General features: G+C 32.8%; 1 protein-coding gene across 1 annotated transcript; it reads left to right on the top strand.

Annotated features, from left to right (window-relative positions):
* Nucleotides 1-15,781: 15,781 nt before the first annotated feature.
* LOC132286029 (ethylene-responsive transcription factor 1A-like) lies at nucleotides 15,782-16,894 on the top strand. The gene has a single exon (XM_059788284.1). It carries the CDS (start codon nucleotides 15,900-15,902, stop codon nucleotides 16,644-16,646), a length of 747 nt encoding a protein of 248 aa, XP_059644267.1. The 5' UTR covers nucleotides 15,782-15,899; the 3' UTR covers nucleotides 16,647-16,894.
* Nucleotides 16,895-21,495: the final 4,601 nt, after the last annotated feature.

Genomic DNA, 21,495 nt, shown 5'->3' with positions numbered 1-21,495 from the left:
TATATAGAGCCCATAAGGGAGACGAAATTGACTTCCTCAAAAAGGGATTATTAGCGAAAGGAAGAAGGAAAAGTCGTCCTTGGGGGAAAAGATACAATGGGTTGCACAATAGGAGTAGTGGAGTAGGTCATCCTTCAATTTTGACCGTCTGATTCTCTCCAAGGTTTGAATATCTCAACTCAAAGCAATCATCAACACCGTCGGCCTTTAAAGTAAATTAATTCCGTTTATATACCCAAAAAAAAAAAAAGAAAAAAAAAGAGAGAGAATATGAGTTGTTGTTCCTATTTTAATACTCAAATATTAAATAAGAGCTACAAAATTTTACAATGCTATTTTGTATTTTCGTTTTATCTAAAATAGAAATAATATTTTTGTCCTGTGTTCATTTGAGATTGAAATGAAAATCGAGAAACAATTTTTTTTATAATGCAAACAAGGACAAATGAAATAACGAATTATACAAGAAATTGTTTGTATAAAACACCAAGTGACTACGAGGACCTAAGATTTCTTGGTCAAGTGAAAAAAAATTCATAACAACGTTTTAAAAAATAAGACTCATGGCTTAGTGATGCCTCTTCTCCTTTCAAAATTAAGGTAGAAGATTCAAGTCTTTTCAAGTTTTAAATCCATTTATTTTTTATTCATTAAGATCAATTCGATGCAAATTTTAGATAAGATTGTCTGAAATGTATAGAGATCTACTTTTTATTCTTGAGAATTTTTAAAGGAAATATTTAAAATTAATGAAAATAATTTATTTATTATTCATAGATTTAGTGCATGAAAACAGTATTCATTGAATGTTCACATGCTGTTGAGTAGTTTGTTATGGACATGAAATTTGAAATAATTTTTTTAATAGGAGTGCCAGTTTTGGTACCAATTACTATTTCTTAAAAAGGAATTAGTTAAAAAATATTGAAAGTTGAGAGCATAATTTGTATTTTAGTGAGGAAAAGGCACTAATGATATTTTAATAAATAGAAAGAATTAATAATGCAACGATATATATTACAATTCAAAGATACTTCCAAACAGTGTACTTTTGGATAATCTTTATATATACCAGGAAGGAGTAACATGTACTCCTATATATGTACAATGGTGTTCACACTTGGACAAGAAAAAAATATATTAAGGGAAAAATACAAAAGCATATGTTGAAACATACTTAAATATATGATATTTATACATATAAGGAGTAATATGCACTCCTATATATATATATATATATATATATATATATATATATATATGTATGCACAATATGTACACATTGACAATATATATATATATTAAGGGAAAAATACAAAAGCATATGATGAAACAGACTTAAATTGGAATTAATAGGTGGGTATTTTGTCTTATTATTGAAGCTGCATGTGATATTCGATTCCATAAAGATTAAAGTTGTCTTAATATTGAAGCTGTGATAATAGCTATATATATTCTAGAAAGATTAAAGTTGTCACCATTAAGCAAGCGTGTATTGCTTATGATGCTGCCTTTTCAACAACAAACACACACACACACATATGTATATATAAAGAATCCACCGTCTCCATTAATGTGAAACAACTAAGTAAAATAATTTAAAATTAAATACGTGCTCGTGTTACTCTTCACATTGAGAATTGACTGAGCAATTGTATAGAATCCAAAATGAACTCTTCATGTTTTAATTAATAATATTCAAGGTGATTTAAATCAACGTGAAACCGAGTATTTCCATTTTCTTGTAATGAGTGTAACATTAAAAATACATTTTCATTTTGTTTTGTTTTTGTTTTTTTTGTTTTTTTGGCTAAGCAATGAGACAGATCGAGAAGAGAACAATATATATATATATATATATATAGTTTCTTGTTTTGCTCCGAGAAGACCAGTTCTTGCAAAATCTTCATTTTAAAATTCCAAGTATATAGATGAGATTCTGAAATCCAAACAAGATCGATATAGAAAACATAAATCCAAATTAATTTTGGCCATGTTCTTAACAGAAGCTTGTGTTTTATTTATGTTTTGTTGAAGGACATGGAATAAGTCTTATGGTAGTGGTTGGATTAATAAATTCTCAAGTCTTGAGTGGATCTTGTATCGGTCTTAACCACTATCTTTTTAATAATCATTCTTTATAAACAGAGAATAATCTTTCAACCGGCGAAGAACATTAGGTTAATTAAAACTATGAAATGACTGACAGGGTTTTAACACTAAAGTTACCGCGTAAAATTAAAAAGCCTAGACGAAATAATGAAAAACAGTTAAATGTTGTTAACATTTACAGTTACACCCCATGCATGCACCTAGTTTGACTTATTATATATTACCAATACTAATTAATTAATAAGAAATGAAAAGTAGTGACAGTCTATCGCAGATGTTATATAATAATGTCATAGTTTATAATATAGTATTTCTCAATGTCCAATGTTGAGAATTGTTCTGGAATACGTTTTGATTACGAAATCAATATCTGGGAGATATATATTGAGGATATAATAATAATTGTTGATTATTATTCATATAAGAACACGACAAAGTTTTGACCTAGCACATTTTGAAATTTTCAGCTCAATTAATTGAATTTTAAAGGATTCAACTCTCATTTTGCAGCAAAAGCATTTGTCAACTCCACTTAATTACCGTGTTTAATTACTTGCCTGTTTTTCCATTGCGTAGACCAGCAGGCTGATAGGGCTAGCAATTGCATGCGTAACCGAAATGAATTCTGTACCCTTCCATGAATGGACAAGTTGATCAACTACTCAAAATATTGAAGGTTTAATTGTTCATTTTATCACCCAATTGACAAACCCTAGGAAGGTAGAGAAAGGGACGATAACAAAATTAATTAGTAAAATTAAAAGGGCATTATTCGTCTTGGTTAGGCCATGACAATGTTGTAGATAGAGAGAATTCGATAGAGACTTAATCTTTGTTATTTTAGCATGTGGTCATTTTGTGAATTCGAAAACATTGATGTTCTTACCGGTAAACTAAGTATCGACAATTATCAATGAGCCATTGGTCTCCTCGCTCAAGAGGAGGAATTTAAACTCCATAGCATAGTAGAGAATTTGTTATGAAATGTGTGTGAATACTTATTGAATAATAAATAAAAACCTAAGCATCGGTTCTCAAAATTAGTAAATCGAAAAAATTCTTAGATGATGCAAAAGCATTTTTATACGCACAAAAATTGACACAATACTTCATCATTAGAAATTAAATTGGTGAAACAACACCCTGGCGATAAGAAAAGCTAATAAGTTTTTTGGTTGAATTTAATTGTAGTGTTTCTAGGGTCTTTCAACGCAAATTACAATACTTCATCATAATATGCAAGAAGCCTACAGTGACGTACTATAATACCCTCGTTGCGATCGGACCACCCTACCTAACCGGGGGTAGCTCACCCGGACGCCTTTCGGACCTGGTGTTTGGTGTGACACCGAATTAAGGAGTGAGTCTGACTTTGATACCAACTGTAACGGGTGGGAGCTTGTCCATTTATCCAAAAACTCAAACTATTGGGTAATGCTACATACCCATCCATTATACCCAATCATTTTTCCATCCAGATCTGATGTGGGACAAATAACCCTTGTTACACCTATTCACTTCGGATATGATCCAGCGGTTTCTTACTGGACTTTGGTGTTTAGCAAGCCTAAGGTCTGCAGTTCGCATTGACGGATCTAAGGGGGGGGGGGGGGCTTGGGCGTGCTCAAGCACAGCAAAAGAATAATAATAATAATAAATTTACTATACCTAATTTTAGCACAACACAAAAAATAAAAAATATAATATTACTAATATTAGCACACCCAAAGAAATATTAACCCATTCCATTGACAATTCCTCGATCCGCCCTTGGTGGTTCGAGTCCTGTTAGATGTTCTTTGTGACTAATCTCCGCTACATCTATAGTGACTTATCCAGCCCGAATGCGAAGGTGCCTTTCTAAATTTTCAAAAATAATCAAATTGTCGAGGGACACTAAAAATTCGTATCTTTCCAAATACTCGGGTTAACTAAGAAAAGAAAAACAACACATGGCCTTTGAAAGTAGTATTAAACAATTAGCACCAAAAAGTCTCAAGTCTTCCTTGTACCTCACTTTAGAGCTATATTTATGTCTTCTTAATTAGAGTTTATAATACACAATTGACTAGAGATATATGGAAGAACAACATATCCAATACTGTAATTGTTATGTAGAATTTCTTCGTCAATTAATAATAAACTAAACATTGTAATCGTCAATTAATAATATTAAACATAATTACTATCTTATTAAAACTAATGTTATAAAACCGTAAGAGTACCCAATTTCCTAAAACAAGCATTTAAACTATTTTTTTTTTGTTTTTTTGGGATAGAGTGTTAGTATGTAAATGATGAAATCAAGCTTGCAGGACATTTCTCTCTTAGAATTTTTTTATTATGTCTTTATGTAACCCTGCATATATAATATTTCCTTATTATTTTTGTGTGTGTATGCTTTCTTACTATGCTATTAAGTCAGACATCATGTTTGGCTAATGATAAATTTACCTTAGAATGTGTTTTTCTCCATTTCTGAGTCTGACATGTTATATTTCATCTACCCTAGATTCACACTTGTTTTGAAATATGTTTACCACATGATTGTTTTTTTCCAAAATATATATATATATATACATTTTGTCACTTTCTACGGTCAACTCTTTGGACTTTTCTCACATTTTTAAGAGTCCGTAGAATCTTCCATGACCATTTGTTGATGCTAGTTCACGCATTGTAGGTACTTCGAAGCTTTAACAATTTAGCCTCGACTCTGAATGCTCTAAATCAGTTGCAATAGCTAGCACAAACTAAATACTATGTATTTTATTTATTTATTATTATTATTTTAAGCCACTGAAATATATATATATATATATATATATGAAAAATAATGCTAATTACAAAAAGGACCATTAGGCCAAACCAGTCCATTGGACTGAATGAACAAGCCCAAAAAAGAGCCTACAAGAGATAAGCCCAAACTAAACAAACAACCTACATTAACGGTTTTCCAAAACAAGGGTGTAAGAGCACAATTCCGGTGAACACCCAGCAGGTAGCATCATCGCTGGCGAGACTTAGTTCGGAGGCCTTGGAGGGGGACGACAGCAGGAGAGGGACAAATTCTAGTCTTGAAGGATTCTCCTGGATGCAGAGCAGTCTTGGAGAAAACCCAAATTCAAAATGGAGGTCACTGTGGAGCAAATCTTCTTTGGGATGGCAATTTCCTCCAACCTGTTGGGTTTCCACCCCGCTCCGCTCCTAATGGGGTTGATTTGGTAGCTCAATATATGGGTTTGGGGCAGATATGGGAAAAGAATTGAAAACCCGAAGCGGGTTTGGGGTGGGGGCTGATTTAGTGATGCCCCCAACCCACCCCCGCCCCGACCCCGATTATATATATATATATATATATATATATATATATATATATATATATATATTTAAGTTAAGTGTCCATTAATATATTTTGATTAAATATTCGCTGGAATCACTACTTACTAAAATTCCACAATTATGCACGTGATTCAATCTTCAAGAATCAATCAAGGATTCAAGACCTTAGTATTCTATCCCAAGTCCAATAATTTATTCAACAGTTTTAACTTTACAGCAATTAAACGGAGTATGCAGGGTGGAGTTGGTATTTTGTCTACAAGAGTAGGGGCGGGAATAGTATACCAATTATAAACCCGTCCCGGAGTTGGAGCGGAGTTGGTATGACTGATTTTTTAACAGGACGGAGTAGGGTTTAGCCAACTCCACCCCAACTCCGCCCCGTTGTCATCCCTAAATTATCTTCGGAAGCACGATCCTCTGAGTAGAGTTCTTCTTTTTGAAAATTCATTCATTACGCTCTTCCCAAGTATGATAGACCATAGTTGAGAAACAAACCTTGTAGAAAAGATTTATAGGGGTCTTCATCTTCCATTTTTTGCTGATCCAAGAAATTAGGGTTTTCCAATCTATGATAGAGGTGTTGTAATACCCCTAATTTCAAAAGGATAGCAATGGGATTTACTTTATTATTTAAATTGCGTTTTTAATTGCTGAAGTGCTTATGTGTTAATTTAATTAATTTATTTGTTACTTTAATTTACTGTTATTTTGTTTAATTGAATATTTGATTAATTGGTTTATTAGTTGTAGTTAATTTCTTTGATTATTTTTGTTTTAATTAGTTGTTTTAAATATTGATTATGGTATGCGTTTCTTTAATTAAATTTAGTTAATTTTCACGTGACTGTTATATAGTTCCATTAGGTATACACAGTTCATAAGTGGCCGACATTGATTAACCTAGATTTTTGCTATGGGCCGAGTAATCCGATTAGGGTTTAACTAAGTCTAGGGTTAGTGTGGCCTATAAATACTCACCTAGGATGTCTGCCTAGGGTTTTAGAAAAGATTACGAAATAGTAAAGCTGTGTGGAGTTTTAGAGTCAGCTGGAAAGAAAACAGAGAACAAACAAAGAATTCGCCAGAGAATTGAGACGAACGTCGGTGTAAGGCAAGTTCTATCCTTACTCTCTCCCTTAGGTTTCGTGTTCTTTGCATTCCTAAATAATTCTAGGATTGATTTAATCAATAAAAACGTTATCTGTTTATGCTAAAAAAATTGGATTATCACTGTATGTTTGCTTGCTTGCAAAACCCGTTAAACCGTGTTATTTGCTTGCTTATTTCTTTGTTTAAACCTATGTATGGAATGTGTTAATGACTTAAACATGAACTGGGAACCTACTGGGGTTGATTTACAACTTTTGGAAACCATAGCGTAGGGCAGAGAAGCTACAAAAGTCGTCTGAAAAAGAGGGAAGACAAAGAGGCGGGGTAGAGAAAGAGAGAGCCGGCTCCTTTGTGTTTAGAGGCGGCTCCCAAATGTGGGAACAGGCTCCAAGTCATAAAGGAGGCGGCTCCACTTTTGGGAGACGTCTCCTTGATACAATTTTTTTTTTTTTTTTTTTTTTCGTTTTCAGTCAGTTTTAGTTGCAGGGGTTGGTTTTCTATGTTTCCAGTTGGGTTTAAGACTGTGTGTGAGGTGTATGGATGATGCTTAGAAACAATTCTAAGACTTTAGAAGGCATGTTAATAATCTAATTATGGTTGCCACTTGAACAGTTTACGTTGTAAACAAAATAACACACTGTGGTTGGAATTGGAAGAATTAATTTGGTTTAATTCTCTATGTTTTGTAATCTTCTGAGACAGATAATTTAATTAAAACATGTTTTATCATATATCATGATCATGTGGCTGAATTACATCAGTTTTGGATGAATTGGTGTTAAGTGACTTTAGGATTTAAACAAACTTAGTACTACACTGGATTTTTGTGAAAACACTACAGATCAAGCACGTCTATGTGTATACTGTAATTTTGTGTTGATGTTTTCATTTTCACTGATAGTATCAATTATTGGAGGCATGGATCTTGTTGATGTTTACCTTAACTGCCTATAATATCAACTACTGGAGGTTGAATGCTATTAAGATTTAAACTTGGCATGATACCGGATTTGATGGAACAACCAAAACTGAGTAGGTTTATGTATATACTGTGACTATGTTAATTGATGCTTACATTATAATTGTTAGTATCAGAGATGGATATAAAGCTGAACATGATTATGTATATTGTTAACTGTGTTCGTAGATGCTTACACTATGCTTTTAGTGTCTGTGATGGAGATATGGATTCAGTTGAGGTCTACTTTAATTGTTGGTATTATCAACTGCTGGATGATTGGATAGTATACACTGGTATGGGACGATGGTATACTAGGGACGGTTTGGTTTCAAAATACCAAAACCTATGTACTCTGGATTAAGAATTGGATTAACTAAAAGTTAAGTCCTATTGATTTTAGTGTCATGGCAATGACTAGTTGAGCGGCACTACTAGGATACAGGATGGATTTTAAATATATTGTTATGGTACCTCGATATGAGCTTGAGTCTCAGGGTCGACGGTTAGGGAGCGTATATGTATTGGGATGCATAGCTGGATACGATGGTTAGAGGTGTACCCTGTTTAGGTTTAGGTACACATGCCCACCTCGTATGCGTTTTAGCATGTTACCTCTATTCAGATTGAGACCGGCCTGTAGTCCAGTGAGAGTCATTTAGTGTGACTATATATATATAATTACGGACTATTAGCTATTATGGAATTGTTTAGGATGTACATGCGTATCGGATCTCTGTTTGGATTGTAGAAGTATAGAACTTGCGCGTGGGCCTGACCCACTTCTATTTTTCAGGTACACGACAGTTCCAGACTTAGACGTGTTCGTGCTGAGCAGAGGTTTCTACTCACTCTAACGACGATGTAAGATTTATCTCCATAGCTTATCAGGATGTTCTATTTCAGTTTGGATTTTTATTAGGGGTCCACTAGAGTTGAATTCCCGAGTTGTTAAACTTATAGCGTTTTGGATTGTCAGATTTTCAGTATTTAATTTTTAAAGAATTTATATTTAGTTTCTTTCTGCTTAAATTTTATTTCTTAATTCAATTTGTATTTTGTGTTCGTTATAACATATTAAATGTTCGATATCCCTCAGGTTTCGGCTTGGACCTGATCAACCCATGTCTCGGATCCGAGGGGTATCACAGGTGTTATCCTTGCATTTCAGCTTGATGGACCTCCAGATAGGGGAAATGAAAGAGCAATTGATAAAGAGATGATCGTGTGACTCAGGATTATTGAGGCACAGAGTACACAGGTTAAGGTGCTTTGCCATTGATTTACTGTCTAGTGTGGGGAGTTTGCATTGTGCTGCTAACCACAGATTGAATTTTATACTAGGTATTGTAGGGGATAGCCATACCAGGTTAAACCAAGGCACTTGTTCAGAAGGGGCTACCATAAATAATGATGTATGTTTCAAGCTAAATTGTCCTGAGGAGGATGCAATCCAGATTTTTGTATCAGACCTTAAGGGACGTGGCTATTGTAGGGAGAGAAGCTCTGGGATGGCAGCTAGCAGTGATGGTGGAAATGACCAGGTTGAATTGGTGATAAACCTATCAATTGTAATATCCTCATTGAGACCAGCATCAAATAGCAAAGAGATTAGGAATCTGGTGCACAGAGGACCTCCAGGTGCCCAATTATCCCACCACAAGTAAGTGTCACTGCCATTGCCAATCCTGTGTTTGATTAGCATTCTTGCATGATGTCTAAGTTGCAAGATTTTCCTCCAACACCATGAACATGGAGATGGAATCTTGATGGTCCAGAAGTTTCTTGATCTAATAAGATGAGTTTTGCACCATCTAATCCACAATCTGTCAGTGTCATCAGAATGCAGCTCCCACAAGTGTCTCAAAATACCTGCTTTGTTGGCTAGCTCTAGGTTTGGGATGCCTAGCCCACCCAAAACTTTACTCTACTCATATCGTCATCCTCTGCCTAGTCTTTTCTGTTGTTAATCTTTAGAATTAATGTTTGAGAACTCTTTTCCTCCATGATCAAACATAGAAAGAGTGATGATATGAGCTCAAAAATTTGGAAACATTCAACTACATTTATGTAAATAGAGGATGACGATATCCACTGACATAAAGCAATCGAAGGTGTCCAACTCTCAGATCACTTAACATTTTGGATCGGAAGCTTTAACAATTTAGCCTTTACTCTAAATGCCTTGAATTAGATGCAATAGCTAGCACAAAGTAAATACTATGTCTGTTAATTGATAACAGTAGAAAGAGTGATGATATTTATGACAGTCGAAAATTTGGATACATCCAACTACATTTATGTAAGTGGAGGTTGACGTAATCTACTGATATAAAACAGTCAAAGTTGATGACATTAATTATGTTAGCCAATCTCATAGTGTGCAACTATTGAACTCAACAAAGTATTTTATCCCAGCTTAACATGAAATTATTAAACTGATAATCTAATTCTACATGAATCATTTTCTGTTGATCCTAATGTAGTGCAAAATTCTTACTTATTGAGAGTGGGTTGTCATGAGATATATATCTATCATATAGATTGATCTTCAAGGAGCAAGCAAGCAATGCAGGATTAATCATCTTCAACTTCGCTTTCTTTATTTACGCAAGTTAATTATCCTTGTTTCTTTCCTAGATCACAAACAATATTATACATTCAAGAGTTGGTCCTCTTTCTTTCAGCACTGAGATTCAAGACTGAGATGGGCAAAATTCATGTTTAACTTGCCGAAGGCATTTTCAAGAGCGGATCCACCCAGACCCAGTGGGAAGCCCAACATCACAACCCAGTCCAAGGAGGGGATCGAGCCCATACGAAAGCCTTCCACTTCCGCAGCAGCAATCTTCTGAATCAAGTCCAAATCAAGATGGGCCCATGAAGGGATGAAGGGATGAACGAGATTCCTAGGGAATAAATTGTGTCGGTTCCTTTTTTGTTCAGTAGATGGAAGAGAATAGAATAAGCTCACAATTTATTGTATTCATAATAAGAAAAAGGAAGAGAGTTTTAAATTGTTTTACCATTATACCTATGACTATTGGATAATATTATAATTTTGGGAAAAATAATATTACAATTTAAAACTTGTATAATTTATGATAGTATTATAATTTAAAACTTCGATAACATCACTTGTCTTTCCTACCCTCTTCTGCTCATATTTGGAGAGATGAAATTTTTTAAAAGATAGAGCATGTCTCATATCTTTTATTATTTTTTCTCTTCTTGTCTCCTCTATACTAAATAAAGAAAGTTTGTCTCATTTGTAAGTACAAAGAATATATTTGTATATCTTAATTATTTTCATCATGGGGACTTTCAATTTAAAATAAAATATCAAAAGAAAATGGAAAGTATGAAAGCTATGAAAAGTATGGAAGCAGGGACGAACTGAAATGTATTATGAAAGCAAATTTGGATAAAATGCCAAGGTCCCATCACCCATGCATCTTCTTGCAAATGGGAAACCATTCCTAGTTAATACAAGTTTGACCCAGGTGGTCAACGCAGTTAAGAAGGTTGATCTTACAAAATGTTGTCAACAGATGTATCATTTTTATTATATACTTGTTGATGTATTATAAATGGAATAAGATCGACCACAATAACTGCTTTTTATTTTCTACGTATTAATTAATGTGAGATGCATGTTCTTGTATAAACTAATTTTGGTATCAAAACGTATTTTTGTAATTTTTGTTTTATGTTGAGTCTCGATTTTGGAAGCATAATTACAAGTGCAACAATGTGTGTTCATACCTCGATTCAACAAGGACATCATTTAGAGAAGGTAAGTTGTGTAAAGACACTTTGCCCATATATGCTAGGTTGGAAAGGAGTACAAATTTGGGTTTTAAAGTAAGAATTAGGTTTTTGCAAAATCCTATAGGTAGCATTGTTTTTGGATCTGTCCCACTTGTCCAATGTAGATTGGTTAATTCAGAGTAGCAATCTAGAAAAACCGAATGGTTCGTACTTTTTTCCATCAGTCACACTTGTTTGATTTCAAAAAGGAAAATGTTGGTTTAATTAATTAACTTAATTATCTTTTTTATCAGATTTTGAAAAGGATTCCTTGTACAACTTTAACCTAATTCCCAACATAGAAAATAACTCTCTATTATCCATAAATACTCTTATTTTTTCTTGATTAATCATAGACTAAAAGATTAATATTTGTGCAATTGAGAGTGCTAGTTGAGAGTATTTTTCACATAAAATCACATTGATTATTTAATGTGTCGTTATTTATTACTATTACATTTGGGTGATATTAAGATGGTGTTCTCAATCTGATAGATGGCGTATTGAACTTCTTTAGATTATTTTGGTTGATCAGAATGCATGGTTTTATCCTCTCAACTTCGTGTTCATAAAGAATGATTTTATCATATTACGAATGGGACAAAATGTTCGTGGAGCAGCGTTTGTGTTATTCCAATAACCCATCTAATAAGTTGAAGAAGCTAGCAGTGAGATTTATATGATGATCAGAATTAGGCGCAATCTTTACCAAAATATAGCACATGAGTTTTTGAATGAGACCACATTAATCTTTGCCAAAAGATAGCACTAGCACATGAGTTATTGTAGTTTGAGACTTTCTCAATGTTTCCAAATAAAAAATAAAAAATCTGCACAACAAATGGAGGAGAGAAACATTTAGCACTGTGATTGTGCCTATAATTGCAACAGAATCCTGAAACCAGCTCAAACCCATATGGGCGGGCCTCTTGAGAAATCATCCATTTCAATTAATCCTGATTTCCTAACACGGGTTCTCTTTTGCTTTATGCCATTTCTTAACCTTCCTTGTTTTGTTGATGGGTTTTGCTAGATATCAGTCACGCCTTCAAGTGACTGCTGCGTGGGGCAGATTCGCGACGGGACACCTTTTTCCTAAACCCCTCGTATCAATTAAGATCTTTTTTTCAAATCCGGTTAGGAGTGTCCCACATTGGAGTTAGGGCGGGTTCGGAGCGTCCCGCATTTGAGTCATATTTTCTCAAATTTGAAGTCACATTAGAGCAATTTTCTTTGTATTTGGTCACTAAAATATAATTTTTCATTTTTTTATTGGTAGCCTGCAAACTTAAATAAAAATTTTTAAAAAAGGCCCTATGAAATAAGTAGAACTGTGTTTAGGAAGGAGCTATGCTGGTGATTGAATATGAAATGTTTTAGTAGTTGGCAACTTCTCATCCTCATTCCTATTCTAATCGTCACTTGATTTATATGACTGTTATTGGGAACAGCTTGATTGTCTTGCACTTGTTACATTAATAATTAATTTGATTATTGGCTCAGTTTTGGAATTTATGTCTTGATATCTTATAAAATCATGCAAATCTTATGATTTGGTCAAAGATAGGAGAAAATATATACTATATTGTTGCTAGAGTTAAGTAAAAGGTCTGACCAGAAATAATGAGCATATTTTATTACAGGGTTAATCACCCAACCTTGCTAACGTTTAACTAATTATATTATAAAAAATCACAGACTTTTTGTCAAACTTAGCACCCTTAAGTGTGATGTGTGATGTGTGATGTGTGATTTTGCGAGTCGGTAGTACAAACCAAAAATTTACTTCACAGCCTGATTGGGAGGTTTTGAAATGGCAATTTTAATATTAACCTTTATTAGTAAATTATTATTACTTTTTAAATGACACAATTGAATTTTTAAATTTTTTTTTTTTATTTTTAGTTAAGGTCTCTTATATATATATATATATATATATATATATATATATGTGATCAAAAAATAATACTCCGTTTATGCTGAACAAATTGTTTCTTTCGACCTGATAAAAAAAAATGTAACTGTTTAAAAAAAAAAATTACTCTCTTTTTTCAAGATAAAAAAAAAACAAAAAAATAAGTTTTTTTTAAAAAATCACTCTGACACCCCAACAACCAAATGTCCTTTGTAAATTTTACACTATTAGCCACACTGTTATTACATTTATTTTAAATTTTATTTATGATGTAAGCATAATAAAATGAATTTACAACATTACCCTTCTAACAATTTGATTCTTCCTCTACAACACCATTGGTTGCCAAACCCCTCTGCCCAAGACCTTTAGTTTGTAATTTTTCGTTTTGACAGAGAACAGGAGAGAGGAGAGAGGGGATCGGTGGGGAAGGAAGTTGGTGGTGGAGGAAGATAAAGACACAGTCGAAAGCAAAATCCCCAACACGAAGAAGACGGGGATGACTTTGAACGCCAACAACCACCACTGGTTTTCGGAGGAGAGGAAGACTTTGACGGCGGATTTGGATGGGTTCAGAACCGAGGCGACACCTTTCTCATCCCTCTCTCGCCCTATTTATTTGGTCCATTTTTTCATTCCTCCAACTAAACCAAACATAAAAAAAGTTAAATTATTTAAAATGTAATTATGACATTATGAAATAAGAGATGGGGTATTAATGAATTTAACTTCTACGCTCATTTCTTTTAAAATAAAAAAAAAAAGTAAAATGCAATTAAAAAAACCGCAATGATACTCCTAATGAATTGCTAAACCGATTAATTTTGATTAATTATTTATATAAAATATAACCCAATATAAATGACTACTTTGGGGCTTTCCCGGGAAAAAAAATAGCGGAAGGGTTAAATAAGTACGGAATGGTTTGGCAAATTGGAAATTGGATATCAACAATTTGGGACCCTTCTATCCATTGTCTACAGAATCTATAATCTATTAAAGTAAGACACTGAGAGTGGGTTCCACCAGGACCACCACCAGTCCTAAATCCTAATGGGGGAATTGACTTTTATTCTAAGACTTATCCAAACCAAATGTTGTCCAGATTCCATATTGCGTGTCTTGTCTTCTCTCTCTTTTTTTCTTTTCTTTTTTTTCCTTTTTTTTGAAAAAAAAATATATATATTCACACAAACATTGACTCACAAATATCCACACCCAGTGTTAAAAATATTTGAGTATATATTAGGAAAGATGTGAGAAATGATGAAATTTTTAAATAGAAATATAGGATTTATCTGATCCATTTAGAGTCATGCCTTCAAGAGATGACAGCTGTACATGTGTGGGAACTTGCGCATGTATTTAAGAGTCCAAATTGTTGATGGTGAGTATGACAATCCATTTATAGCTAATTTTTTTTTTTTTTATTCGTATACCTGCAATATGAGACAAATGACCTTTATATTATTCTCCCTCACCTAAGGACGAACCTAGAATTTTTTGTTGGAGTAAATTAATATTAAACATAAATTTAATAAAAAAAATTTCTTAAGCACAAAAAAATAAAAAATTATAACATAATATAGATAAATATTTGAATTCAAAAATTACAAAATATCTATCTAAGTTATGTTTGAATTGGTCAATAATAGACTTTAAGTCAATTTTTTAAATAAGCTCCCGTCCAAAGTTGATGGTTATGCACTCCCAGTAAGAAATTCATCTCAGTAAAAAAAATTGGGGTAGTTAGCCTACCCCTCTGTCCGCCTTTGCCCCCACCCAAACTCGCAACATTCTCGTTGTGGTCAGGCCACCTTGCCTATCCAGGTGAGTCACTCGGACGTCTTTCGAGTCGGGCGCTTGGCGTGGCATCGAATCATGGACTGGGTCTCTAGGATTCTTACTCTGATACCAGTTATAACGAGTGGACGCTTACCCATTTACTAAAAAATTTAAACTGTTGGATAGTGTTGCATACCTACCTATTTATACTCAATCACTTTTCCGTCTAAATATGACCTAAGACAAAAGAACCTTGTAACAGAAAGCTTCCAGGTGGAATAAAAACAACACGGGTGTTTAAGAAATTTTCTTTCACTCAGGTGCAACACAGTTACATTACAGTGCAATACAAATCATATCACAATACAACAATGAAATAATTTATACAAAAGATATAACATTCATAAAATAATTTATATAAAAAATATAGCATCTTATATTATTTCATTTTTTTACAACTGAAATTTTAATATTTCAGAACTAGAGTTCTCACCCACCAATCTTATGTAACATTATGACAATACTAAATTTCAAATGTCGGACAATAACATACATACATTTCTTTTGTAAGTTCAGTGACATCACCCAAGTGACCGTCCCTTTCTCTTCTCCCCCTCAGACCAAAAACCCCCCATCGATGAAATTGAGTCATAAAAAACAAAAAATAAACAACAATATATAATTTTTTTTTTTTTTTTAAAAAAAAAAAAACCCACTTCAACCCTTATATAAAGCCTCTACAAGGGCACAACTCTTCACTTTCAAAAATCGTCTGTGTGTGTAGCTGTCCATACATATACATAATATACTATATCCCAAGAACCAAATTCAGTCCTTGAATTCGAATTTCGTTGATTTTGGAAAATGTACCGATGCGGTGATTTTGATTCCGATTTTGCCCTTCTCGAGTCTATACATCGTCAGTTGGTCGACGAAATCGAAGCTCCGGCTACCAAATCCGGCGACACCTCGGCGGCTTATTGCCGGAGTAACAGCTTGGGTAGCAGCTTGTTCCCTTGCTTGACTGACAACTGGGGTGAGTTGCCTCTCAAAGATAACGATTCCGACGACATGGTGGTCTACAGCGTCCTCCGCGACGCTGTCAACTTCGGGTGGCTTCCATCGCACTCGGCGAAGACCGCCGCCGTTAATCCGGATCCTGAGGAGACTGCGGTCTCGCCGGAGAAATTTGCGGCTACGCAGGCGAAGGGGAGGCATTACAGAGGGGTGAGACGTCGGCCGTGGGGGAAGTTCGCGGCAGAGATTAGGGATCCGGCGAAGAACGGGGGTCGGGTTTGGCTGGGGACATTTGAGACGGCTGAGGACGCCGCCTTGGTTTATGACCGGGCTGCTTATCGCATGCGCGGGTCACGTGCTCTGCTCAATTTTCCGCATCGGGTGAATTCCGGTGAGCCGGAACCGGTGAGATTTACGTCTAAGAGGTCATTGCTGGGGTCTTCTTTAACCGCCTCATCATCGGTGGATGATGGTTCGCCCAAGCGGAGGAGGAAGATGGTGGTGGGCTCGGCGGAGATGGTGGTGGGACAAGTTGGGAGTAGTGGAGGGAGTAGAGGTGGACTACATGCCATAGTTGGTAAGGTGACTGTATAGGCTCTCTCTTAGACTACTCTAAAATGCCACTGTATTTTGAAGAGCACTAAAGATGATGGACTTTACCATCGTCATACACGATTTCATAAAAAAAAATTAAAAAAAAAAAAAAAAAAAAAAAAAAAAGAAGAAGAAGAAAATATTAGGGGCTGTTTGCGATTGTAAATACATGATTTTGTTATTATTTTTTGAATCAGATTTTTTTTTTTTCTTTTTTCCAATGAGAATTTTCTATTGATTTCGTCTCATCATCGTCATATCTCATATACATGAGTCAAGCACATTAATTTTTTTTTTTCACATTCTTTTTAATTATATATATAATGCATTCTCTTAGATTTAATTTTTTTAAATTATTTTTAATTATTTCCACCCATGAAAGTTATGGCTTTGATGTTTTACCTTTTAAGTAAACAAAACTCTTCCATCATAATTATTTTCATGTATCTTCTCTTATATATTGGGTTAACAATTTTAATGTGTTGGATTGCTAATTCCAAAAGCTTAAATTGATTAAAAAAAAGAAAGTTTAACAATATGTATCGACTTCAGCGCCCTCACTCGCGTGCAACGTCGTCGGACTGGCAAATCAAACTAAAATTGTGTAAAATAAACAAATATTGATGAGTAGACTTGAACTCAAAACTTATTAGAACCATGTTAGGTAACTAATTACTCCCAAGAACAACAGTGCATTTTAAGCTACAACAAATTAAGTGTAACTGTGTAATTAAGTGTAAATATTGTTTTTTTTCGTTCAAAGGGTACAAATATGCTATACTTTTTCCTTGATCTAAAGTTCAACATTCCAATCAATAAGTCCTACTTTCGTGTTTTTTTTTTTTCTTTTTTTTTTAAGCAATAAATCAATCAATCTTTATAACATTTTCGTAAGTATAATTTTCTAATAAAAATTGACAACATTATAAATAAGGAGGATAATTTTTTTTAGAATAAATTTATTCTTTTTTTCGGAGTTTTTTATTTATCACTTTCTTAATTTTGTAATCACATATTATAAATCAATTTGGGGTTGCTGTTAGAATTAAAAAAAATTATTTTTATCAATATATAAGAAAATCCAACACATTAAAAATTATTTTTAATATTGGTTTTTTTTTTTTGTTCAAAGGGTGCAAATATGCTATTCTTTTTCCTTAATTTAAAGTCCAACACTCCAATCAATAAGTCCTACTTTAGGGTTTTTTTTTTTTTTTTTTTTTTTTTTTTTAAGCAATAAATCAATCCATCTTTATAACATTTTTGTAATTATAATTTTCTAATAAAAATTGACAAAATTATAAATAAGGATAATAATTTTTTTAAAGAAAATATTCAGTCATTTTTTCTTATTTTCTTATTTATAACTTTTCAAATTTTGTAATCACATAATATGAGCCTGGATTGCTATTGGAATAAAAATAAAAATAAAAATGATTTTATCAATAGATAAGAAAATCCAACACATTAAACATTATTTTTAATATTGTTTTTTTTTGTTTTGTTCAAAGGGTACAAATATGCTATACTTTTTCCTTAATTCCTTAATTTAAAGTCCAACATTCCTATCAATAAGTCCAACTTTAGTTTTATATTCTTTTTATTTTTTTCAAATTAAGCAGTAAATCAATCGATCTTTATAACATTTTCGTAATTATAATTTTCTAATAAAAATTATAAATAAAGATAATAATTTTTTTTAAAGAATAAATTCAGTCATTTTCTTTGATTTTCTTATTTATCATTTTCATAATTTGGTAATCACAGATTATGAGCCCATTTGGGGTTACTGTTGTAAAAATAAAAAATAAAAATAATAAAAAATACTATTTTTCAATAGAGCTGTACAAAAATTACTGTCAGTAAAAAACATGTTAGGTATTTGGTGACACATTATAATAAATATTTTTCTCAATTAAATTATTTTTTAATTTATTTGGTAACAATTTTTTTAAAACACTATATTGCTAATTTTACAATAATATCCTTTAATATGATTTTACCATATTTGATAATAGCAATTTTATTAAGGAATGGGTGTAATTGTGATTATAGAAAATAAAATGGACAAAATTGGCTAAATGAAAAAGAGTTACATAACCCAGTTTCATTAGTTACAAATCTACTCAACTAAATTTGATAACCATTTAAAGCGATTCTAATGATTACTAAACACAATTTCTCAAAATAAAAATCGGCTCTATGTGTACATTTGTGATTAGACTACATCAACGTGAGTAGAGATGACTTTACTCGTCGGTAAATAAACAATGTGTTGTTTGATAACTCAATTTGATAACGCAATTTGAATATTATTAAAAATGTTAAGTACAGTTTAAAATTGACCAGGTAAAATTTTAAGTAACAGAGACATCACTTATTACTAAATACTGAAAATTTTAAAAAATATCAAAAAATAAATATTTTTTTAATTATCATTTAAAAATTTCAGTACTTAAAATTCAACTCTTAAAATTTTCGATACTTAATTTTTAATTTTTTTTCATCTTATATACGGTAAAAAATCGTCTTATAATTTTTCATGCCTACTTAAAATAAAATGTACCACTTTAATCTCCTCATATTATAGACCTATGTACGTGTACACCAATAGAACCTTCCATTATAAAAGGTGCAAAAACAGACACTACGAGAAGTTCCTTGAAATTACCAAAAATGGCGAAACACAATTTAGTAAACTCTTTTCAAATCAAATGAAAACCACACGTGTATTCATCTTGTTAAGTTAGATGTCTCAATCTTCTTTAACGAGAGGGAACAACCACCACATGTTATTTAAAATGTCTCCACCAATAATGTTAAATAGGATAAGCATGGTGTGTCCTTTTCTAAGCTAGATATTTACATTGAATTACTGTATATTTAAAAATAATGAATAGATTCCAGTCCATATCCGTTTATTATAATCATCGCAAGTGGGGTTAAGTGTCGGTAGCATTTTTTGTTTGTTTGCGTGGTAGGGTTGTCTTCCCTTCCCGATCGAGAATTTTACATCGACCCCATTTCATTTTTTATTTTCAGACCGCACACGTAAGGGTGTGTGGAGCCCCACCACATTTTTGCTTGTAACCTTTAGTCCTTCCACGTGCCCCTGTGTCGGTCAGGGATTGCAACTCCTGTAAATTAGCTAGGGCTGACGTCACTAACTTTTATTATTATTATTATTTTTTTTAGATTTTTTTTTATTTTTCTAAATAATTGATTGATAATTTCGTAGAATTTGATTTGACTCTCATGTAATATATATATACCAAAAATATATATATTAAAATTTAAGACAAAAAAAATTAATTTATCAATTCTAGACCAATTATTTTATACTTACTGGATGAATTTGATCTCAATTTTGACGTAAATCTTTGTCAAGTATCAAAAATTTAAAATTAAAAATATGTATTTTTTAAATAAAAAAAAAAAAAAAAGTCTTCACCCTAAAAAAGGAAAAGTAAAAGGAAAGACAATAATCCACGACAGACCATAAAAATCATTTTAGGTGAGTGTAGAAAGAAAGTACTAATAATTGAAGAATTTAACCACCATAAAAAAGGAAGCCTAGGGATTAAAGTTCAACTTTCGTTGTTGACAATATGTGTGTGTAGTTGAAATTAGTTGACAATAATAATAATACACAATTTTTTCTTTTCCAGACACACTCACACCCTTATGCTATTTCAACTCTCGACCTCTCCCCTGTGAAAGGGGGAATATGCCATTTGAACTAAAGATTGGTTTTACATGCACATTCACACACAAATTACGTGTTTTTCTACTATTGTTTTTGACCAAACTCGTCGATCTATCCAATCTATATGAAAATTTAAAGACAAAAATGTTATTACTCTTTATTTTGTTTTCATAAACACACAACTACTAAAACTTAGACTAATGCTATTAAAAACGCTTCTTGATTATAAAAAGTCATAAATTCTTCATATTTAACCAATAAACAAAGATATATTAAATAATTCATTCAATTTTTACATATAAAACAAAAAAGTGTTACATATAAAACGCTTATGCTCTTGTCATGAATGAAGAAAGGTCTCTTGATACCATTTCTCTAAAACTTAAAGTTTGATCCTATGAGCGACCTTGTTGGTAAGAAACTAAAAGAGGTTTTTTTTTTTTGTTTTTTTTTCGATAAATAAGAAATTATGAAAGTTGATAAGAAAATTTAATATGAAAAATGTTAGTTAACAATAGACACGTCTTTCCATTCCTCTGGCCAGAAGTGGGACTCATGTTTCATTACTCGGACCAGAAGTGGGACTCATGTTTGGATATGTTGGGTCTCTATCAATGTTCATTTCAAGATGGACCTACACAATTTTGTACATAAGTGATTGTTTACTCCCCAACGCCCCAACATTCACAAAAATAAGAAGATAAGACTTCTAAAATTAGTGTGTGTGTGTGTGTGTTTTCGTGTGAGTGAGATCATAGGCTCCATTTAAGTGACAAATGTGTGTTGCCTGAGGTCAAAGGTTCTAGTAGTAACATGTTTCCAATTATTAACGGCATAAAATTAAACGTCTCAGCTCAAACTTATCTTGTCCGTACATTTGACTTCCAACCTTTGAGTTGACTTCCAAACCAGAGTTTCACATGTACATTACATTTTCCCTAGGCAAGAAAAATATGACTGCTAACATTCAAACATAGGTAAGTTCTTCAAACATGCGTCGAATTAGTAGGCACATGCGGTTCACAAGCTCCAAGTTGTATGCTTATTTGCTGACTTACCTGTGGCTGTTATTCCGCAGTACGTGGACATAGTCATATCCATGTTTTTATATCAATATCAATGCACACATACGTATCATTTTGT

The sequence above is a fragment of the Cornus florida genome, unplaced genomic scaffold (genome assembly GCF_030987335.1).
Source record: "Cornus florida cultivar Cherokee Brave unplaced genomic scaffold, ASM3098733v1 CherokeeBrave_3.0.0_Hap2_Chr11, whole genome shotgun sequence".
Classification (NCBI taxonomy): domain Eukaryota; kingdom Viridiplantae; phylum Streptophyta; class Magnoliopsida; order Cornales; family Cornaceae; genus Cornus; species Cornus florida.
Note: the sequence above shows the minus strand (reverse complement) of the source record. Positions and strands in the feature narration are given on the sequence as shown.

Excerpts from the sequence above, each read along its gene's own strand:
- LOC132286029 (XM_059788284.1), top strand. The coding sequence starts at position 15,900 with ATGTACCGATGCGGTGATTTTGATTCCGATTTTGCCCTTCTCGAGTCT.